The sequence below is a fragment of the Canis lupus genome, chromosome 5, assembly GCF_011100685.1.
Source record: "Canis lupus familiaris isolate Mischka breed German Shepherd chromosome 5, alternate assembly UU_Cfam_GSD_1.0, whole genome shotgun sequence".
Lineage (NCBI taxonomy): Eukaryota > Metazoa > Chordata > Mammalia > Carnivora > Canidae > Canis > Canis lupus.
Window position 1 is genome coordinate 51,423,245 of NC_049226.1, and position 15,989 is coordinate 51,439,233.

At 36.0% G+C, this 15,989-nt stretch overlaps 1 protein-coding gene across 1 annotated transcript in view; it reads left to right on the forward strand.

The window, feature by feature from the left end:
* The window catches only part of MYSM1 (Myb like, SWIRM and MPN domains 1), a 42,845-nt gene extending 27,881 nt beyond the window's left edge, over positions 1–14,964 (forward strand). Inside the window, 8 exon segments of the mRNA XM_038537395.1 lie at positions 155–209; positions 555–605; positions 1,315–1,389; positions 2,016–2,204; positions 3,142–3,274; positions 8,232–8,337; positions 8,516–8,573; positions 9,595–14,964. Coding sequence (XP_038393323.1) covers positions 155–209; positions 555–605; positions 1,315–1,389; positions 2,016–2,204; positions 3,142–3,274; positions 8,232–8,337; positions 8,516–8,573; positions 9,595–9,762 — 835 coding nt within the window. The 3' untranslated portion in view covers positions 9,763–14,964.
* The last annotated feature ends 1,025 nt before the right edge of the window (positions 14,965–15,989 follow it).

Here is a 15,989-nt window from a genome sequence, read left to right on the forward strand (position 1 = left end):
TTGTATAGAATGTCCTAAGAAATTCTCCTAGTTTAGTATTTTTCTGAAAATTTGGGTTTAGATTATTGATACATATTTTCTAATTTAAATGAATGTTATTTTCTTGATCTTCTTACTGAATTTTATTAGAAATGATTTTTTTTTTCTTTTCCAGCTCGTTTGATCCCTTCCAGCTGATACCTTGTAATTTTTTCAGTGAAGAAAAGCAGGTACTATTTATGCATTAGTGAATGGCCATAAATAATGCCCCCGTCAGGCATGAAGTATTTCTTCTTTTTCTGTGTGTGCGAGGCATATATATATGTGAAAGATTGGACAAGGCAAAGTACATTAAGGGTCAAATGAGTGATACAGTTGGGAAATTAAAGAATTTTTCCATGCTAGGATTTTGAATGATAGTTTATTAAAAATTCTCTGGCTTGTGCTGAGCCTTGGTTGGTGATGAGAACTTGGTGTGACAGGTGAAGGAGAAAAGGGTGGACGTTCCAGTGAGGAAGAACAAAATCTCTATTTTTATGCTCCCCCATTTTTTTTTTTTTTTTTTTATATTTCAGGAGCCATTTCAGGTGAAAGTGGCTTCAGAAGCACTTTTAATAATGGATTTGGTAAGGATAATCTATTGTGTTTACTTACTCTGATTTCTATTCTTGTGTATTTTTATTGCAGGCTTAAGAGGGAGTATGGAAGACGTGTATTTTGGATCTTAACTATCCTCTTTTACAAGGAATCTAAAAATAAGTCTTTTCTTTTGGAGAAAAGCCAAACAATTGCATGTTTCCATATTTTAGAGAAAATAAATTAATGTGAGTTTTGCAGACTGTTTATCATCATTAACCCCATATTCATTTTCTGGTATCCTTTGTCTGCTGCCTTTTAGATAATTGTAACAAAGCACAACTCCTACATTTGGGAGGCTCCTTGTTGGCACTAAATTACCAAGACCTCCAATAGTTGTGTTTGTTCAGGGTGTTTTTCTGTAGGAGGACCCAGAGCAGTTTACTTTGTATCCTTCTGATACCTTTCCTGAGTAAGGAAAACAAATGGTATCTTCCTTTTTTTAAATTTAAAAATGGTATCTTGGAGTATTTAAATATTTGGTTCAAAGCTTCCCAGCTGGCAGTGAAGATAAATCTGAAATCCTAAATTTCTTTGCACTGAGCCTAGCATCTAATTCCTCTACTATGCTACTTTATTTTAGAAAAGCATAGTTAACATACTTATAGATGACTCTTCTGTGATAAGTGAGTTTTATTCTGATTTTTTGTCAGATGGATTTGTATGTTTGAGCTAAGTCTATTTTATATTTCTTTTTAGCATGCTCATGTCTCTATGGCAGAAGTGATTGGTCTATTAGGAGGAAGATACTCAGAAGTTGATAAAGTAGTTGAAGTAAGTTCTCTATTGTTTTAAAATAATTTTTAAAAATTATTTAGTCCTGCTGCCATACCAAATATTTTTACAGATTTCAGTGGATATAATTAAAATACAGACTTTTACCTGTGATATAAATGAGACTATGCAAATGTGTTAGATATTCCCAGGAGCAAACTAACATTCCACATATTGAGCACCTGTTCCTTTTGCCATCAAGAAAGAGAGAGTGCTGCCAGCCAGGCCTTGCCTTCTCATTTCCTTCACCAATAAAAAGCTACAACTACTTTAAGAGGCCAGGAAGCATGCACCAAATTGAAACTTGGCATGCGTCACTCTGTTGTAATCATTATCATAAATAATAGGAGTCATTGAAAGACTATGTACAGATATGATAAGGGCTGACTTAGAAAAATAATTATTATTACGGCCTTGTTTGAGTAGAAAAATGGATTCTGAGTTCCTACATACAATCACACTTTTGGAGTGTTATTTATTTGCCAGTTAAAGGCTGCCTGTGATACTGCCAAATACTTTCACTGGCTTAAAAAAGTTTCTGTATCTATGTATGAAAGAACTAAAACATTAAAGTAATAGAATTAACAGGATTTCAGTGTAACCATATAAGGATTAATCTTTTATAGGTCTGTGCAGCAGAGCCATGTAATAGTCTGAGTACAGGACTGCAGTGTGAGATGGATCCTGTCTCACAAACACAGGCCTCAGAGACCTTGGCTGTGAGAGGCTATAGTGTTATTGGATGGTATCATTCTCATCCTGCCTTTGATCCAAATCCTTCCTTACGAGATATTGACACTCAAGCCAAATACCAGGTGGGCTTGTAGGTTTTATGTGTAAATAATTGCACCTTTTCTCCTCCTTTGTTGTTTTCTATGAAATAAATGTATTTATAGCATTCCTAGCCAAGTATTGCATTTCTAATACTATTTACATCTGGAGCTTTGAAATAACTGCATTTTTTCTGATCACAAGAGTAATATGTGTTTAAACACTTAGCTATTTTATTTAGTACAGACAAACCATCTAACAGTGATAAGTACTTCTAGAGCCTTTAAAAATTGATGGGAATGGGGCACTTGGGTGGCTCATTTGGTTAAGCATCTGGCTCTTGATTTCAGCTGAGGTTATGATCTCAGGGTCGTGAGATCAAGTCCTGCATCAAGTTGCACACTCAGTGTGGAGTCTGCTTGGGATTCTTTCCCTCTTCCTCCCCCCCCCCTCCTCCCCTATTACTCCCCCCTTACCGTTCCCTCTCTGTAAATAAAAATAAAATCTTTAAAAAATAATTGATGGGAACAACTAGGACAGGGTCTAGGTATGAATGAAGTAATCAGTACCAGTCTATTTTACATCTCTGGTAAAAACAAAGTTTTGTTTTATTCTGATAGTTTATGTTGGATAGGTGAATGTTTTTGTTATAGGTAGCTGTTAATAAATTATTACCGTATTGATAAAGATTATACCTATAGTGAAAATAATCTGTAAACATATTCATGGCAAATACAGATTTTGGAGGCCACATGATCTAATTTTTAAGGGTCATTTCTGGTTGGGTTGAGCACATTTTGGCCTGAAAAATAATAGTGCGGAATGATACATATTTCAATTAGTTGCTGTTTGGCTATAAAGTTTTTAACACACCTTTGTATTCCTTTTTCTTCCATTAGGTGTTTAAGATGTTGGTATGGGTAAATACTGATTTTTAAATTTATGCAGTCAAGACTAATTCTACTTTTCTTTTCACTGTAGAGTTACTTCTCCAGAGGCGGTGCAAAGTTCATTGGAATGATTGTTAGTCCTTATAATCAAAACAATCCTTTACCTTATTCCCAGATTACCTGCCTGGTTATAAGTGATGAAATTAGCTCAGATGGCTCTTATCGTAAGTTTTCAACAAAAACAGCTTCACCCAACAACTTCACCCTATCTCAGCCTTCCTTTCTTCAAATCTCACATATGTGAGGCTGTGTGATTGAGAAGTTTGTCCCATCAACTAGGGAATAATTGTTTGCATACCATGTAGTGCAGCCATCCTCTTCCCTTTGGTGATCCCCTTGTAGATTCAGGTCCCTACGGTGTTAATCATGGCCACTGGGCAGGAGGATTACAATGTGGGGAAAAGTTTGGGCCAAGCAGTGTCCATGTTAGGTACAGGCATACCTCAGAGATACTGCAGGTTTGGTTCCAGACCACCATGATAAATTAAATGCCACAATAATGAATTTTTTGGTTTCCTAGTGCATATAAAAGTTATGTTTACAATCTACTGTGGTTTATTATGTGTGCAGTAACATCATATCTAAAAAATGACACACATACTTTATTTTTTTTTAAGTAAAGATTTTATTTATTTATTCATGAGAGACACAGAGAGAGAGAAGCAGAGAGACAGGCAGAGGGAGAAGCAGGCTCCATGCAGGGAACCTGATGTGGGACTCGATCCCGGGTCTCCAGGATACTGGGCTGAAGGTGGCGCTAAACCGCTGAGCCATCCGGGCTACCTGGCATACATATTTTAGTTAAAAAGTACTTTTGCTAAAAAATGCTAACCATCATCTAAGCTTTCAGTGAGTCATAATCACTTATTACATATCACCATAGCAAATATAATAATAATGAAAATTTTTAAATATTCCAAGAATTGCCAAAACGTGACACAGACACAAAGTCAGCAAATACTATTGGAAAAATGTTGCTGATAGACTTGCTTGACTATAGGGTTGCCACAGACCTTCAATTTGTGAAAAACACAATAACTGTGAAATGAAGCGCAGTAAAATGAAGCATAATAACCCAAGGTATGCCTGTCCTAGAGTTATTAGAGTTACTGCTGTAAGTGAAATAGACAAAGTCTCTATTCTCAGGAAATCTTGTATGAATATAGACTGGCTTTCTCTACAGTGGCATTCAAATGGGAAAAAATAATAATAATAAGGAAAAATTACCACCCTGTTACCAGTTCTCTGTGGCCTCTCAGTTTAGGCTTTATAGTGCCTGACTGGTTTCCTAGTCTTTGTTTCCATTCTATCCCAAGAAAGTATGTGCTGGGCTTAGCCCAGTCATATGATTTGATTCCTTTGGGAATTACGTTACTTGTAGTCCAGTCAACTCTGGCTGGACAGGGAATTAGTGTAGCAGACTAGGGAAAAGAGGGGAATGTAAGAGGCAAGTGTGTAGAAAGGAAAAGACTTGAAGAAACAATGACATTTCTGGAATATTTATTTTCTCCTCTCTATCCTTACCACAGCTGCTCTCCTTCACTGTCCTTTTTTGATATTGTCACTGAACATTATACTGCTCCCCATTAGCTCATGAGCTCCTTGAAGGTAGATGTTATATTGGACTCATCTCTCTGTCCTCAGTCTCTAGCACAAGGCCTGGCATAAAGTAGGTATTGAGTGAAAGTTTGTTTAACAAATTAACTTCGTTGTTTTTAATGATGTCACTTTAATGATGCCATCTCTTTGGCAGAGTAGTGCTTACCCCCATGTCATTGCAATTAGTTGCTCTGTTCTTTGTGCATCTGCAACACTTGTTTCCTGCCCTCAGGGTGCTTTTATCCTTTAAGTTTAATCTATCCATTTGACATTTCACACTAAAATCTGAACCTCAGAGAGCCCAAACTGTGTTCTTTGTCTGTGTATCCCCACCAGCACCTAATTAATAGTTGCCTTGCACCTAGGGAGTGGTCAGCACTCTACTGGTTTTTATTGAACAAAGAGTATTGACACTAGCTTTAGTCCAAAATGCCCAGTTTGAACATAGCTCATGTATATAACATTCTTTAACCCAATATAATTTTATAAAAAGTTACAAAAGGAGTAATCACAATTAACTTATTCTCAATTTAAGTCACTTTTTAAATCTTACAGTCTGCTAAATTTAGGAAATGAGCCTGTACTCTGATGCTATCAGAGTATACAGAGAATACAGTAGCTACCAGCTGCATAAGACTATTTACTAAATAGTCTAAGAATTAAATGAAATTTAAAATTCAGTTCCTAGAATTCTGCTTCTGGCCCAAAGAAAGTAACAAAGACCTATCTGAAACAACCATAAAACTGGACAAATGTATAAGACAGTGGTGTTTAGGTCACAACATCAGGCAGTGAAGGGATATTGCTGAGAGATGGGAAACAAATGAGGGGAGCCCCAAATTATCCTAGCTTACCAACCTAACAAGAGTTTCCCAGTATGACACAAGGAGGAGAAACCTACCTATGGAATGGCAGACTGAATTGAGGTGACAGAGGGAAGACAAAGTCAACTAAATTTGTAGGACAGAGTACCCGAGAGCAGAAAGCTTCATGGGGAGCCAAACTCTAGAGATTTGTGGGAAGGGACAGATTTAGTATTAAGCAAAATATAGAGCAGTGTATGCATGGAAGAAAGTACCGAGGCAGGGGCAGGAATCACTTGAAAGGATGAGAGGGAACTGTACTGGATGCTCTCATAAGGTACCACTAGACAGCACACAGTATTCAATATTTTCATCATTGCAGAAAGTTCTATTGGGCAGAGTTGTCTCTTAAATGCCTCTTAACACTGCTTACTAGGTCTTAATCCTAGGTTCTTCACTGTGCTCTTATTTGGAAACATTCTGGTTCAAGAATTTTCAAGAAGCCATGGGATACCTTGTGTTACAGTACTTTTAACTTAGGTTCTCTTTTCCTTGCCTTTCCTGTCCTACTCTCTTTTTTCCTGTTAGGTATATAGCCATGTTCTCTTTTAAATGTTTCTAATGGATAAGCATTTTCTGTACTTGGAATAGGCAAAAAATATACTTAGTGATTAGTTTTCTTCTGATATTTTAATGGATTAAAAATATTCAGCACAAAAAGAAATTTGTACTGATTTTAGTGCTTTTTTTTTTAACTTAGAAAAATACTCTTAATACCAAACAAAGCTGAATAGTTTGTGTGTGTGTTTTTACAGTTTTTCACCAGCACAGACTGAAAATGCATTCTTTATTCTTATTTTTGGTTCTCATTAAGAGTAGGAGTTGCTTGCCTAGATTATTCAGATCCCAGTTCTGACATTTATTGGTTATTTTACCTTGGGCAGATTACTTAGCCTCTCATTCCCTTTTGCCACATCTGTAAAATGAGAAAAAATTATTACCTTGCTGAGGCGCCTGGGTGGCTCAGGCAGGCATCTGACTTTGGTTAAGGTCATGATCTCAGGGTCCTGGGATCAAGCCCTGTGTTCATCATCACCACACCACACTCCGCAGGGACTCAGCTTCTCCCTCTCCCTCTGCCTCCCCCCACCTTTGTGTGAGCTCTCTCTCTCTCAAATACATAAAATAAAATCTTTAAAAAAACTATTTCCTTGCTTTCAGGGAAGTTGTAAAAATTGTTGTTAGTATATCAAGTGCTTAGCAAATAATAGATCTTCAATAGGAACTTGTGATTATACTGTTGTCTGAGCTTAGTAAGTAATCAGAGCATTTCAAGTAAATTATCAATATCACCAAAAGGAGTTTGCTTAATAGCTTGTGTGCTGTAATGTGTCACTCTTCTCAAGTTTTTGGAGGGAAAAAGTGAAATGGAGGAGAATTGAGAAATAAAAAAAAGATCCACATGAAAAAAATAGGGGTGCTTTTTAGAACACATTGACAAAATAAGCTTGTTTTTCAAGGAAGTTAGTCATGGTGTTTTTCATTTCATTTTCTTCATGCCTTCTGATTTGCTGGCATTGTATTTACTTAAAAAGCCTTATATTGACAAAAACCCAGTTGAGAGGCAGTATATTGTAAAGTTAATAACAAACTTAAGCCAGACTGCCTGGGTTCAGATTTTGGCTCTGCCTCTTCATAATTATATATATATGCTGATGAACAGGTTATTTAACCTCTCTGTGACTCAGTGTCCTAATCTCCCTCCCCCGCCCCAGAAAAAGCAGGGATAGAGGATAATACTGGTAGCTAGTTTAAAGTGGCCTTACATATATAAAGCACCGTAAGCCTGCCATATAGTAAGCATTATGTAAATTTTACTATTATTTTTATGGTATTGACCTTTGGTAATGAATCACCTGAGCTTTTCTTTTTAATACACTGCAAATACAATTATAGGGAGATTTTGAAAGATATATGAGAAATTTCCGATAGGCTCATCCTTGGTATTTTTCCTTTCTAGCTGTGTGCATGGTATCTACCCCTTGGGCTCCTTTCCTCCAGAGTTTAGCCTGACAGTTTTGACTCTAGTGCAGTTGCTGCTTCTCCAGAGTTAATCCTATTTCCTGACTGGTGTTAACTCCTATAAGGAGGTAAAGTGAGTGTGGGCTCAGAAGCCAGGCAGACTTGCTGGGGTTTAAAATCCAGGCTCTTCAATTTCCCCAGCCTAAACAAGTTGTTTCACTGGTCTCAGCCTGTTTCTTTGTAAAATAGGAATAATGCTGCCTACCTTATAGCATTGCTGTAAGCTTAACCTATTTAAAAATAAAAATCACTGGAATATGGAATGTCTTGTTTTGCCTAGCTCAGTGTCAGTTTAAGCCCGTGTTTCTGACAATTTTTAACAGTGCCCCCTTTCACTCAAAAGTCTCTTGGTTTGGATATAAATTATGTGATCATCCTGCCTCTCAGTTCCTTACATTTAATTGTCATGCAAATGGTACTTTTACTTTTCTTTATTATTATTAATTGCTTGGCATTAATGTGCTTGATGGACCTGGTTCAGCCAGGCAGTAAATATTTAATGAATGCCCACTATGTTTAAAGTGCTGTTCAGCTGGTCTGCCAAGTCGAGAGGGTGAGGATTTTAGGTAATTGAAAGGAGATTGCAGACTTAAGAAATAGTTGGTGATAGTCTGTCTGCCTCTTTATGCTCTTCTAGGTTTACCTTATAAATTTGAAGTACAACAGATGCTGGAAGAACCTCAGTGGGGATTAGTGTTTGAAAAGACAAGATGGATAATAGAAAAATACCGGCTCTCCCATAGGTATGTACTGTGGTTGGAGATGGTTGCACATCTGCAGTGTTTCTCATTAAATTATGTTTTAGAGAAAACCCAAGTTAAATATAAAACTATGATATATGACATCAGTGACAGTTTATTACAAAACTGATTAGTTTAAGGTATTTGTTTCATCAGCTTGTCTTCATATTTCTTCCAACAGCAGTGTCCCTATGGATAAAATCTTTCACCGGGATTCTGACCTGACTTGTTTGCAGAAAGTAAGCTGCCTTCATTTTAATTGGTTCTATTGTTCATGAATTCTAAAGCTATTCATCTTGATGTGTTTTCCCAGGATGCCAAATGCTTTGTAGATACATTTTCTGTGTATTTTTTTATTGCTTTTTCCTTTCAAAAATTTAATTTCTAAGAGATAATTAGTAATATGTTTTGTTGCCCATACTTGCTTATAGAAATAATATTATTTTAGAATAAATTTGTGTTGGCCAATAAATTTCTTAGCAGATTATTGTATGTAGTGGAGAACACTTTTCTCATTTTGTTAAATTCAAGGCCATGTTTCCATTTAGGCATAACAATTGATCATTTTTAAGAATGGTAGAATAAATCTAATAATTACATGTAAGTGGTCATTTTATTTAACTTTCTGGTAGGAAGTAAGAGTTCTGAATTCTTCTATTTCACTTCTTGTTTTGTTTCTATGAGTATAAAGAGTTAAAGACCATGAGACTGGCAACATCTTTTTTATTTTTTATTTTTTTGGTAACAGTTTGAGAATAGAAAATTTAAACATACTAAGTTTCTTTTTAGATTTTTTTACTCCCTCTCTTAAAGCTGCTTTCTCCTTGTTCTGTTGGAAGATTAATACGCATATTTTTCAGGAATCAAACTCTAGCATCCTAATTTTGAAGTTGTCAAGTCCTGTATATGTACACAGATTTTTATTCTACAGGATTATTTTGCTGTGTAAATGTAACTTTAGAAAAAAGAAGGAAAGTCACAAACTTGTCCAAAGTAGAAAACATCACACTTAAAATCTTAGGTTTGTCTCCTCACATAAGATCATAAAGGAACTAACCTAAGCATTTCTCAACAGTGACTTGCTGCATCTGGCTGTCTGATTATTCATCACAAATACATCTCCAGCCACGGTTAAGGAGACTGTTTCTTACTTGCACATTAGAAAATTTGAGATTTGGAAAGGGATACAATAATGATAGTAATGCAAACCCTCTTATACTTTTTGCGTATTTTAAATATAAAACTTTTCTTTCCAACTAGCTTTTGGAGTGTCTGAGGAAAACTCTGAGCAAAGTGACTAATTGCTTCATTGCTGAAGAATTCTTAACTCAAATAGAAAATTTATTCCTTTCCAATTATAAAAGCAAGCAGGAGAATGGAGTGGCTGAAGAGAACTGTGCTGTGGGTACAAAGGAACTGTTAATGTAATTATTTTAAAGTAAGACATTCTAATCTTGATACAGTGATCATGCTTTCAAAGTAATATCCTTGAAATTACTGTAATTTTGCTAATAGTGGCACAACTTTAATATTTTTTCTCTAGCTCACAAAATCGAAACTTTGCCACATAAATGATGTGACAAAGAGATACGGACTGGCTTTCATACAGTGATTATCAGAGTGTTGTGTGAAGCAGGGTCTGCTGCAGTGCTGCAGACCAGCCATGGCCAGTAAGCAGTGCAGGAGACCAAAGGGCTGTCTGCTTTACTGTTGTATTCAGGTTGATAAATGGAATGTATCTCTAATATTTATTTCTCCCCAAATTTTGGTACCTCATGTCTCTGTCTCATTAGGAGTACTTCCATTTTTTTCCATCTGCTTTGGTGAGATTTGCTTATGGTTGCAAATGAGCTATGGATGGATGGCACCGAGATAATTAACATGGTTGAGAACTATCGATATAATAAATCTAACAACAAGCTGTAGGAGGCCAGGGGAGGCATAAGGAGAAAATCTTAAACATAGAGAAGAAACCCAAAGGAGAAAATCAAATTGCCAGTTTTTCAGTTAATAGCTATTTGTTTCCATTTTATTTTATAGCAGTAATACTACAGGATATGCCATTTTCTCAGCTAGCTGAAACATTTTATATGGATTTCAGATACATAAAATAATTAGCTTCAACTATATGTCCACTTATATTCGTATGTGTGATGAAACCTCATTTAATTAGGACACGGATAATCATAACTCTCGTATTGGATTTTTTTTCCCCTACTACCTGTTATCAGGAGAAAGTGGCAAATTATAATAACACTTAAATATTAAATCAGATATTTAATTTTAAAAACAAAAAAGCCTTCCAGGACATACTACGTATCTAGCCCAGTTTCAAATACTTTCTAAATCTAGAACAGAAGTGAGCAAACTTTTTATGTAAAGGGACAGTTAGTCAAAAACTTAGGCTTTGCAGGTCAAATACCGTGTCTATCAGATATTCTGCTTTATACTTTTTTTATAATCCTTTAAAAATGTAAAAACCATTCTTATTACCTCGTGAGCCTCACAAAAAATGGATTGCTGGCCATTATCTTCCAACTCTGCTCTAGAGAATTATAACACTTGTAATTTACTTTCAGATATACGAACCTGAGACACTGAAAGGCCTTGTTTACATCATCTTCAAACAACAAAACTTAAGATTGTGATTTACATTTAAGTACATTTTCAAGTAAAATTAGCAATCATGCTGCCTGATTTACTCAAATGGATTTCAGTTTATTCTGTTAGCCATAGAACTGATTTATACCTGTTCTTCAAGCACTCTTATTAATAATAGTTTTATTACATCTTACCTGGATATGATTCTGTATTTTTACCTTTTTTGGTAGTAATCATTAGCCATGGAAGAATATGACAGTGTCTGAGGGAGTAGTGAGCTAGATCTAGATGGTCTAGGTCTTGGCTCAACCTTGTGACTTGGGTGAAAGGGAGGGGTGGATATAAGTTGACCTTCTCTAAGCCTAAGTTCTTGTATAACTGAGAACTAACTTACCTTCTTAACATCCTTCCAGGTCTAAAATGCATTTCTCTATATGTAGTTAGGATAAACAATGAAACATAATTTATAAAGCAATTACCTTTGGGAGTAGAGGTGTTAAGAGCTGTAGACCAACGTCAGGAGACCTGAGTCCTCCTCCTAATTCTGTTACTGGTTTCACTCTCTGGAAGTGATAACATCACATAATCTGTCTGGACCTCATGCCCTTCACCTGTAATCCATGGGTCTGAGTTTTTGTTTTGTTTTTTTTTTTTTGGGTCTGAGTTTTATGACTTTGTTTTTCCTTCCGAGCACAGAAAGTCTGATTCTATGATACGTAGTAATTGATTCGTTTGTATTTCTTCCTTTTAATGTGTTTTTCTCATTGTACATTGGGAACATATCCTAGAAATTGGTATGAATTAACTCTCTTGATTGACATTTCCCTATAATATCGATTAATTTGGGTGATAGAAAATAATGGAAATTGTTTAAAATTCTGTTCTCAAATCTGGATCCCTTATGTGCCAGTAACTAACCATATTTTCTAACCTAAGCCATACTGTGAAGAACTTGAAGACAGTAATCCTTGGAGTTTAGAGTGTGGAGAGCACAATTTTTAAAATAATATATACTGAGTGTTTTTTTTTCTTGATGATAGAGTACATTTATCTCAAAATATTTTTTAAAAAACAGAAACATAAATAAAAATATATAAATCCTATTATCTAAAAAACCACAGGTTAACATTTTAGTATAAGTTCTTACCCCCTTTTTTTTTCCTGGACCATATAATTTTAGAACATTATAATCTGTGATATTTTCCTTCTCTCCTTCATTGTTCATTCTCCCTGTTTCTTTTTTTCTCTTATCATATTCTTGAAACACTTTTGAAATTGCAAGTGCCCACCCACATTCCTGTCACTGCCAACTTAGGCTGCTTAGGGTAGTCAGAGCCAGGGTGCTGGAGAAGCACAGAGGAAGTCTACTGAGGGCAGTGTAACTAACATAGGAAGTTCAGGGGGCAGAGACTCAAAGGGAAACTTACCTCAGGTGATGCTTACTGGAGTGGAGACAGGACCTGAAAACATCCAGATCTTTTCATCCTGATTTGATTCTTAAGACTGCACAATGACAATAAAATAATGAACTTAATTTTTTTCTTTTCTTGCTTGACTAGTAGAAATGGACACTAGTACTTCGCAGTATTAGACTGAGCTCTATTAAAAATCTAATCCCAAAGTAACATGCAAAAAAGAAAAATCAGTGGAATAAGATCAACAAGATCAGACTCTCCTCATCCCTCCATTATTTTATCTTTGAACGGTCTTCAAACCCACATTATGTAGGACTTAGACACTTTTGCCTTCTTAGATGTTGTCTTCCATAAAAAATTAAAAATTAATTCACTACAATTTTATTTATATAAAATGAGTCTAATACTATATATAAACATGTCCTCAATCTAAAAGATTGTTTTTTTTTCCTTCTGAATTTAAAAGATGAAAACATTTTTTATGGGCCTTAAAAGTATTGTGGGCTGGAGGCATGGTGCCTGAAAGATAAGGTGGCCCTTCCTATATTCTCAAGGGTATCACTGGAGAAATAGCAGTCATGATTCTGTCGCCTGTAAAACTTATCTCACAAACCCTGGGGTAGCTTTGCCATCACCACCAAGAATATTGCAGTTCCTGGGGCTTTAAATCTATAGACTTGAACCTTGTTCTTCACTGACATGACCAAAACTTAAAGAGTGTTGCTTGGGAAAAATCATCCTCCTAAAAAAAAAAAAAAAAAAACAGATACACAGTGATTAGTTTTAGCTTTCAAGTGGATATTTTTGTCTGATCCTTAATCTGTAGTTGTGAAGCTCTTGCCACATATCCTACCACCTTTTATTTCTTCATTTCCTTCAAACACACTCCCACTTTATACTCGCTCCCTCTACTTCTTACCTCTTGGCACATAGGTACAAGATGGTTCATATAACATTTGTTGAAAGCGGGACCTAGAAGGATAGAGTTGAACAGACCCATTCATATTTCATGGAAGCTGATTAATGCTTCCATGCCTTCTCTCCAAAACTCTCCTCCCCCACAGGAGTAGAGGTGAGGTCTGTGATGTGCAGACTGTTAAGTAAGCAGGGTCAGAGCCTCTGCAGCTGTCTGGGCAACAGGGTGATTGCAGTGTCAACAGGCCAATCTGTGCAGGCCTCCTGCTCTTCAGTTGGTCATGTTTTTCTTGCTGGGTCCTAACGAGGTGAGCTGGAAGACTTGCAGGAAGTGATGTAATGGCAGGATGCTTCAGGATTGATGCTTTACCTGTGGATAAAGAGACTTATGGACATCTGACCACCTGACATACAGCTGTCAATCCTCAGGTCATCAACAGGCATTCAGTGGATGGATTTCTCAGTAGAAATTAAATAAGGGCACCCAAACTTTATATTTTTTTTATCGACACTCTCCTTTACCAACAGTAAGAGACTTAAGTCTAGAGTCCTACATCATGGCATTTAGGAAAACTTACTTCATCCAAGCACAAAGGAAAAAGCACATTTTTATCATCATCTCTATCATGATTAATACAAAATTTGATCAGTATTCTCAGTTTACCAGCAATTTTAAATAGTTTTCTTACAAATCAATATAAAATTTGGAATATTTCCAGGAAATCACTATGGAGAATAATGTCACATACTTTAACTAATTAAATTTCTGACCTTTTCTTAAATGGTTTTATGTATTCTATTCCTCAAAACTCTGTTTTCTCTGTTTTTTTCATTTGCCCTGTAATTTGTGCTTTCTGGCATTTTCTGAATCTTTTTAGCCACCTTAAATTTTTTGTGGAAAAAGGCAGAGAATAAATATGTTAGCCCCCTAAATCAGGAGAAAATCAAAACTTCCCAGAGAAGCTGTGATTATACCAGATGCTCTGTACTGAACTAAATTTGAGAAGGTAAAATTAACTCATGATATCTGGGTTGTTTGTATTTTCTTCCTTTGAATATATTTATGAATATATTCATAAGAATTTTAATTTCAGGGAAAAATGCCTTATGTGCTGTCTTTGAGGTTTCCTAGAGTAGTCTCTTAGGATTTAAGAAGAATGTTAACTAGGATTTCATAGTTTGTACTCCTGTTTCATAGGTTACCACAGAACATTTGTTTCAAGCTATGAATTATAAAATAGTATTTAGAATCCAGCATGATTTAAATAGACTGGTCATAGATCTTTGAATTTGTGTATTTGATGTGTAAATTGTAAATTGTGTATTATGTATATGTATCATATAAGTTTACTGTGATTATCGATGAACCTATTGCTATTGTTCCCCAAATGTTATTAGTGTTGATGGATTTCTTTTATTACTTTGAATTTTGGAATGTTCTATAATTAAAATATATGACATAAACTATTTTGTACATTTAAATACGATGCCACGTTGTCTAAATCTATATTAAATAATATTGTAAATATTGTTTATACAGTTATGAAAGCTTCTCCTCAAAATGGTTGGACTCTTCTCCCTGTACTAAACAATGACATGTTATAAAATATCTGATTTTAAGCTTTGAGATTTTTAGCTTGTGATAAAAATTAAAGGGAAACATTCTGAAGATTCTATATAAATAAAATTCTGAGAAAAAGTGGTGGTGAATCATTTGATGTCTTTCTAAGTTTTAGCAGCATACACATTGAATTGCAAATATGCCCCATTAATTCAAACATTGGTTGAATGTCTTATTATGTTGAGCTTTGTAGGGGACACAAAGATGAGTAAATCTTGATTTTTGTCCCACAAGAAGCCTATTACCTAGTAAGTGGGAAACACATAAAACCCAACATGGACAGGTAAGACACTAAGATACAAACTGAAATGGATTATAAATGCCTGTAAAGACTTCAAGGGCAATAGGTGTTTAGACAAATAATTCTCTAGAATGTGAGCAGGGAGATCGATTTCTTGGAAGACCTCATCTTTAGATATCCTGGCAGGGTTTGGTAAGCGACATTTGGGGAAAGATGTTTCAGAGAGGTGACCTTAGCACAGGTTCGGAGATAAGAAGTGGGAAATCGAGAATGGTGAGTCTTTGGCCAGAGGGTAGGGTATATGGAGGTGTTCATTAGGTAATTCACATTGAGGCAACTAAGGATACAGAAGCTATAAAGTGAAAGAAAATCTCATCTTAAGATCAGAATTAACTCACCGGTCTTTAACTCCCCAGTCTTTTTTCCTATCATATACAAAACCTCTTGAAAGAGGACTTTACCTACTTCCATTCTGACCTCAGTCTGTACTTTCTAATTGACCAAGTTCTTCCCAGCTTATCAACTCGGGCAAAAAGATGCTGTGAGCAAAGCATCCTTCGATAGGGACCAAAACTACCCCTTGGTTAACAGGGCCTGCCTTGAGCCAGCAAGAGCCTGCATGACTGGCCCCGACACAGTGATCCACCTGACCTTCACTGCCCACCTGCTTGTACCCGTCCACTTAGCCCCACGTTTTCCTGATACACCTGGGAGTAGAAGTCTCTTCTCACTTTGGAGACAGACTTTGAGCCACTAGTTGGCTCTCTTCCCGGTGGTGGCCTCGCTGAAATAAACTCCTTTCTTGTTTCACCCCCACTCCTCTCTGCCTTTGAGTTTTGTCGGCAAGTGGCTGAACCAGGCC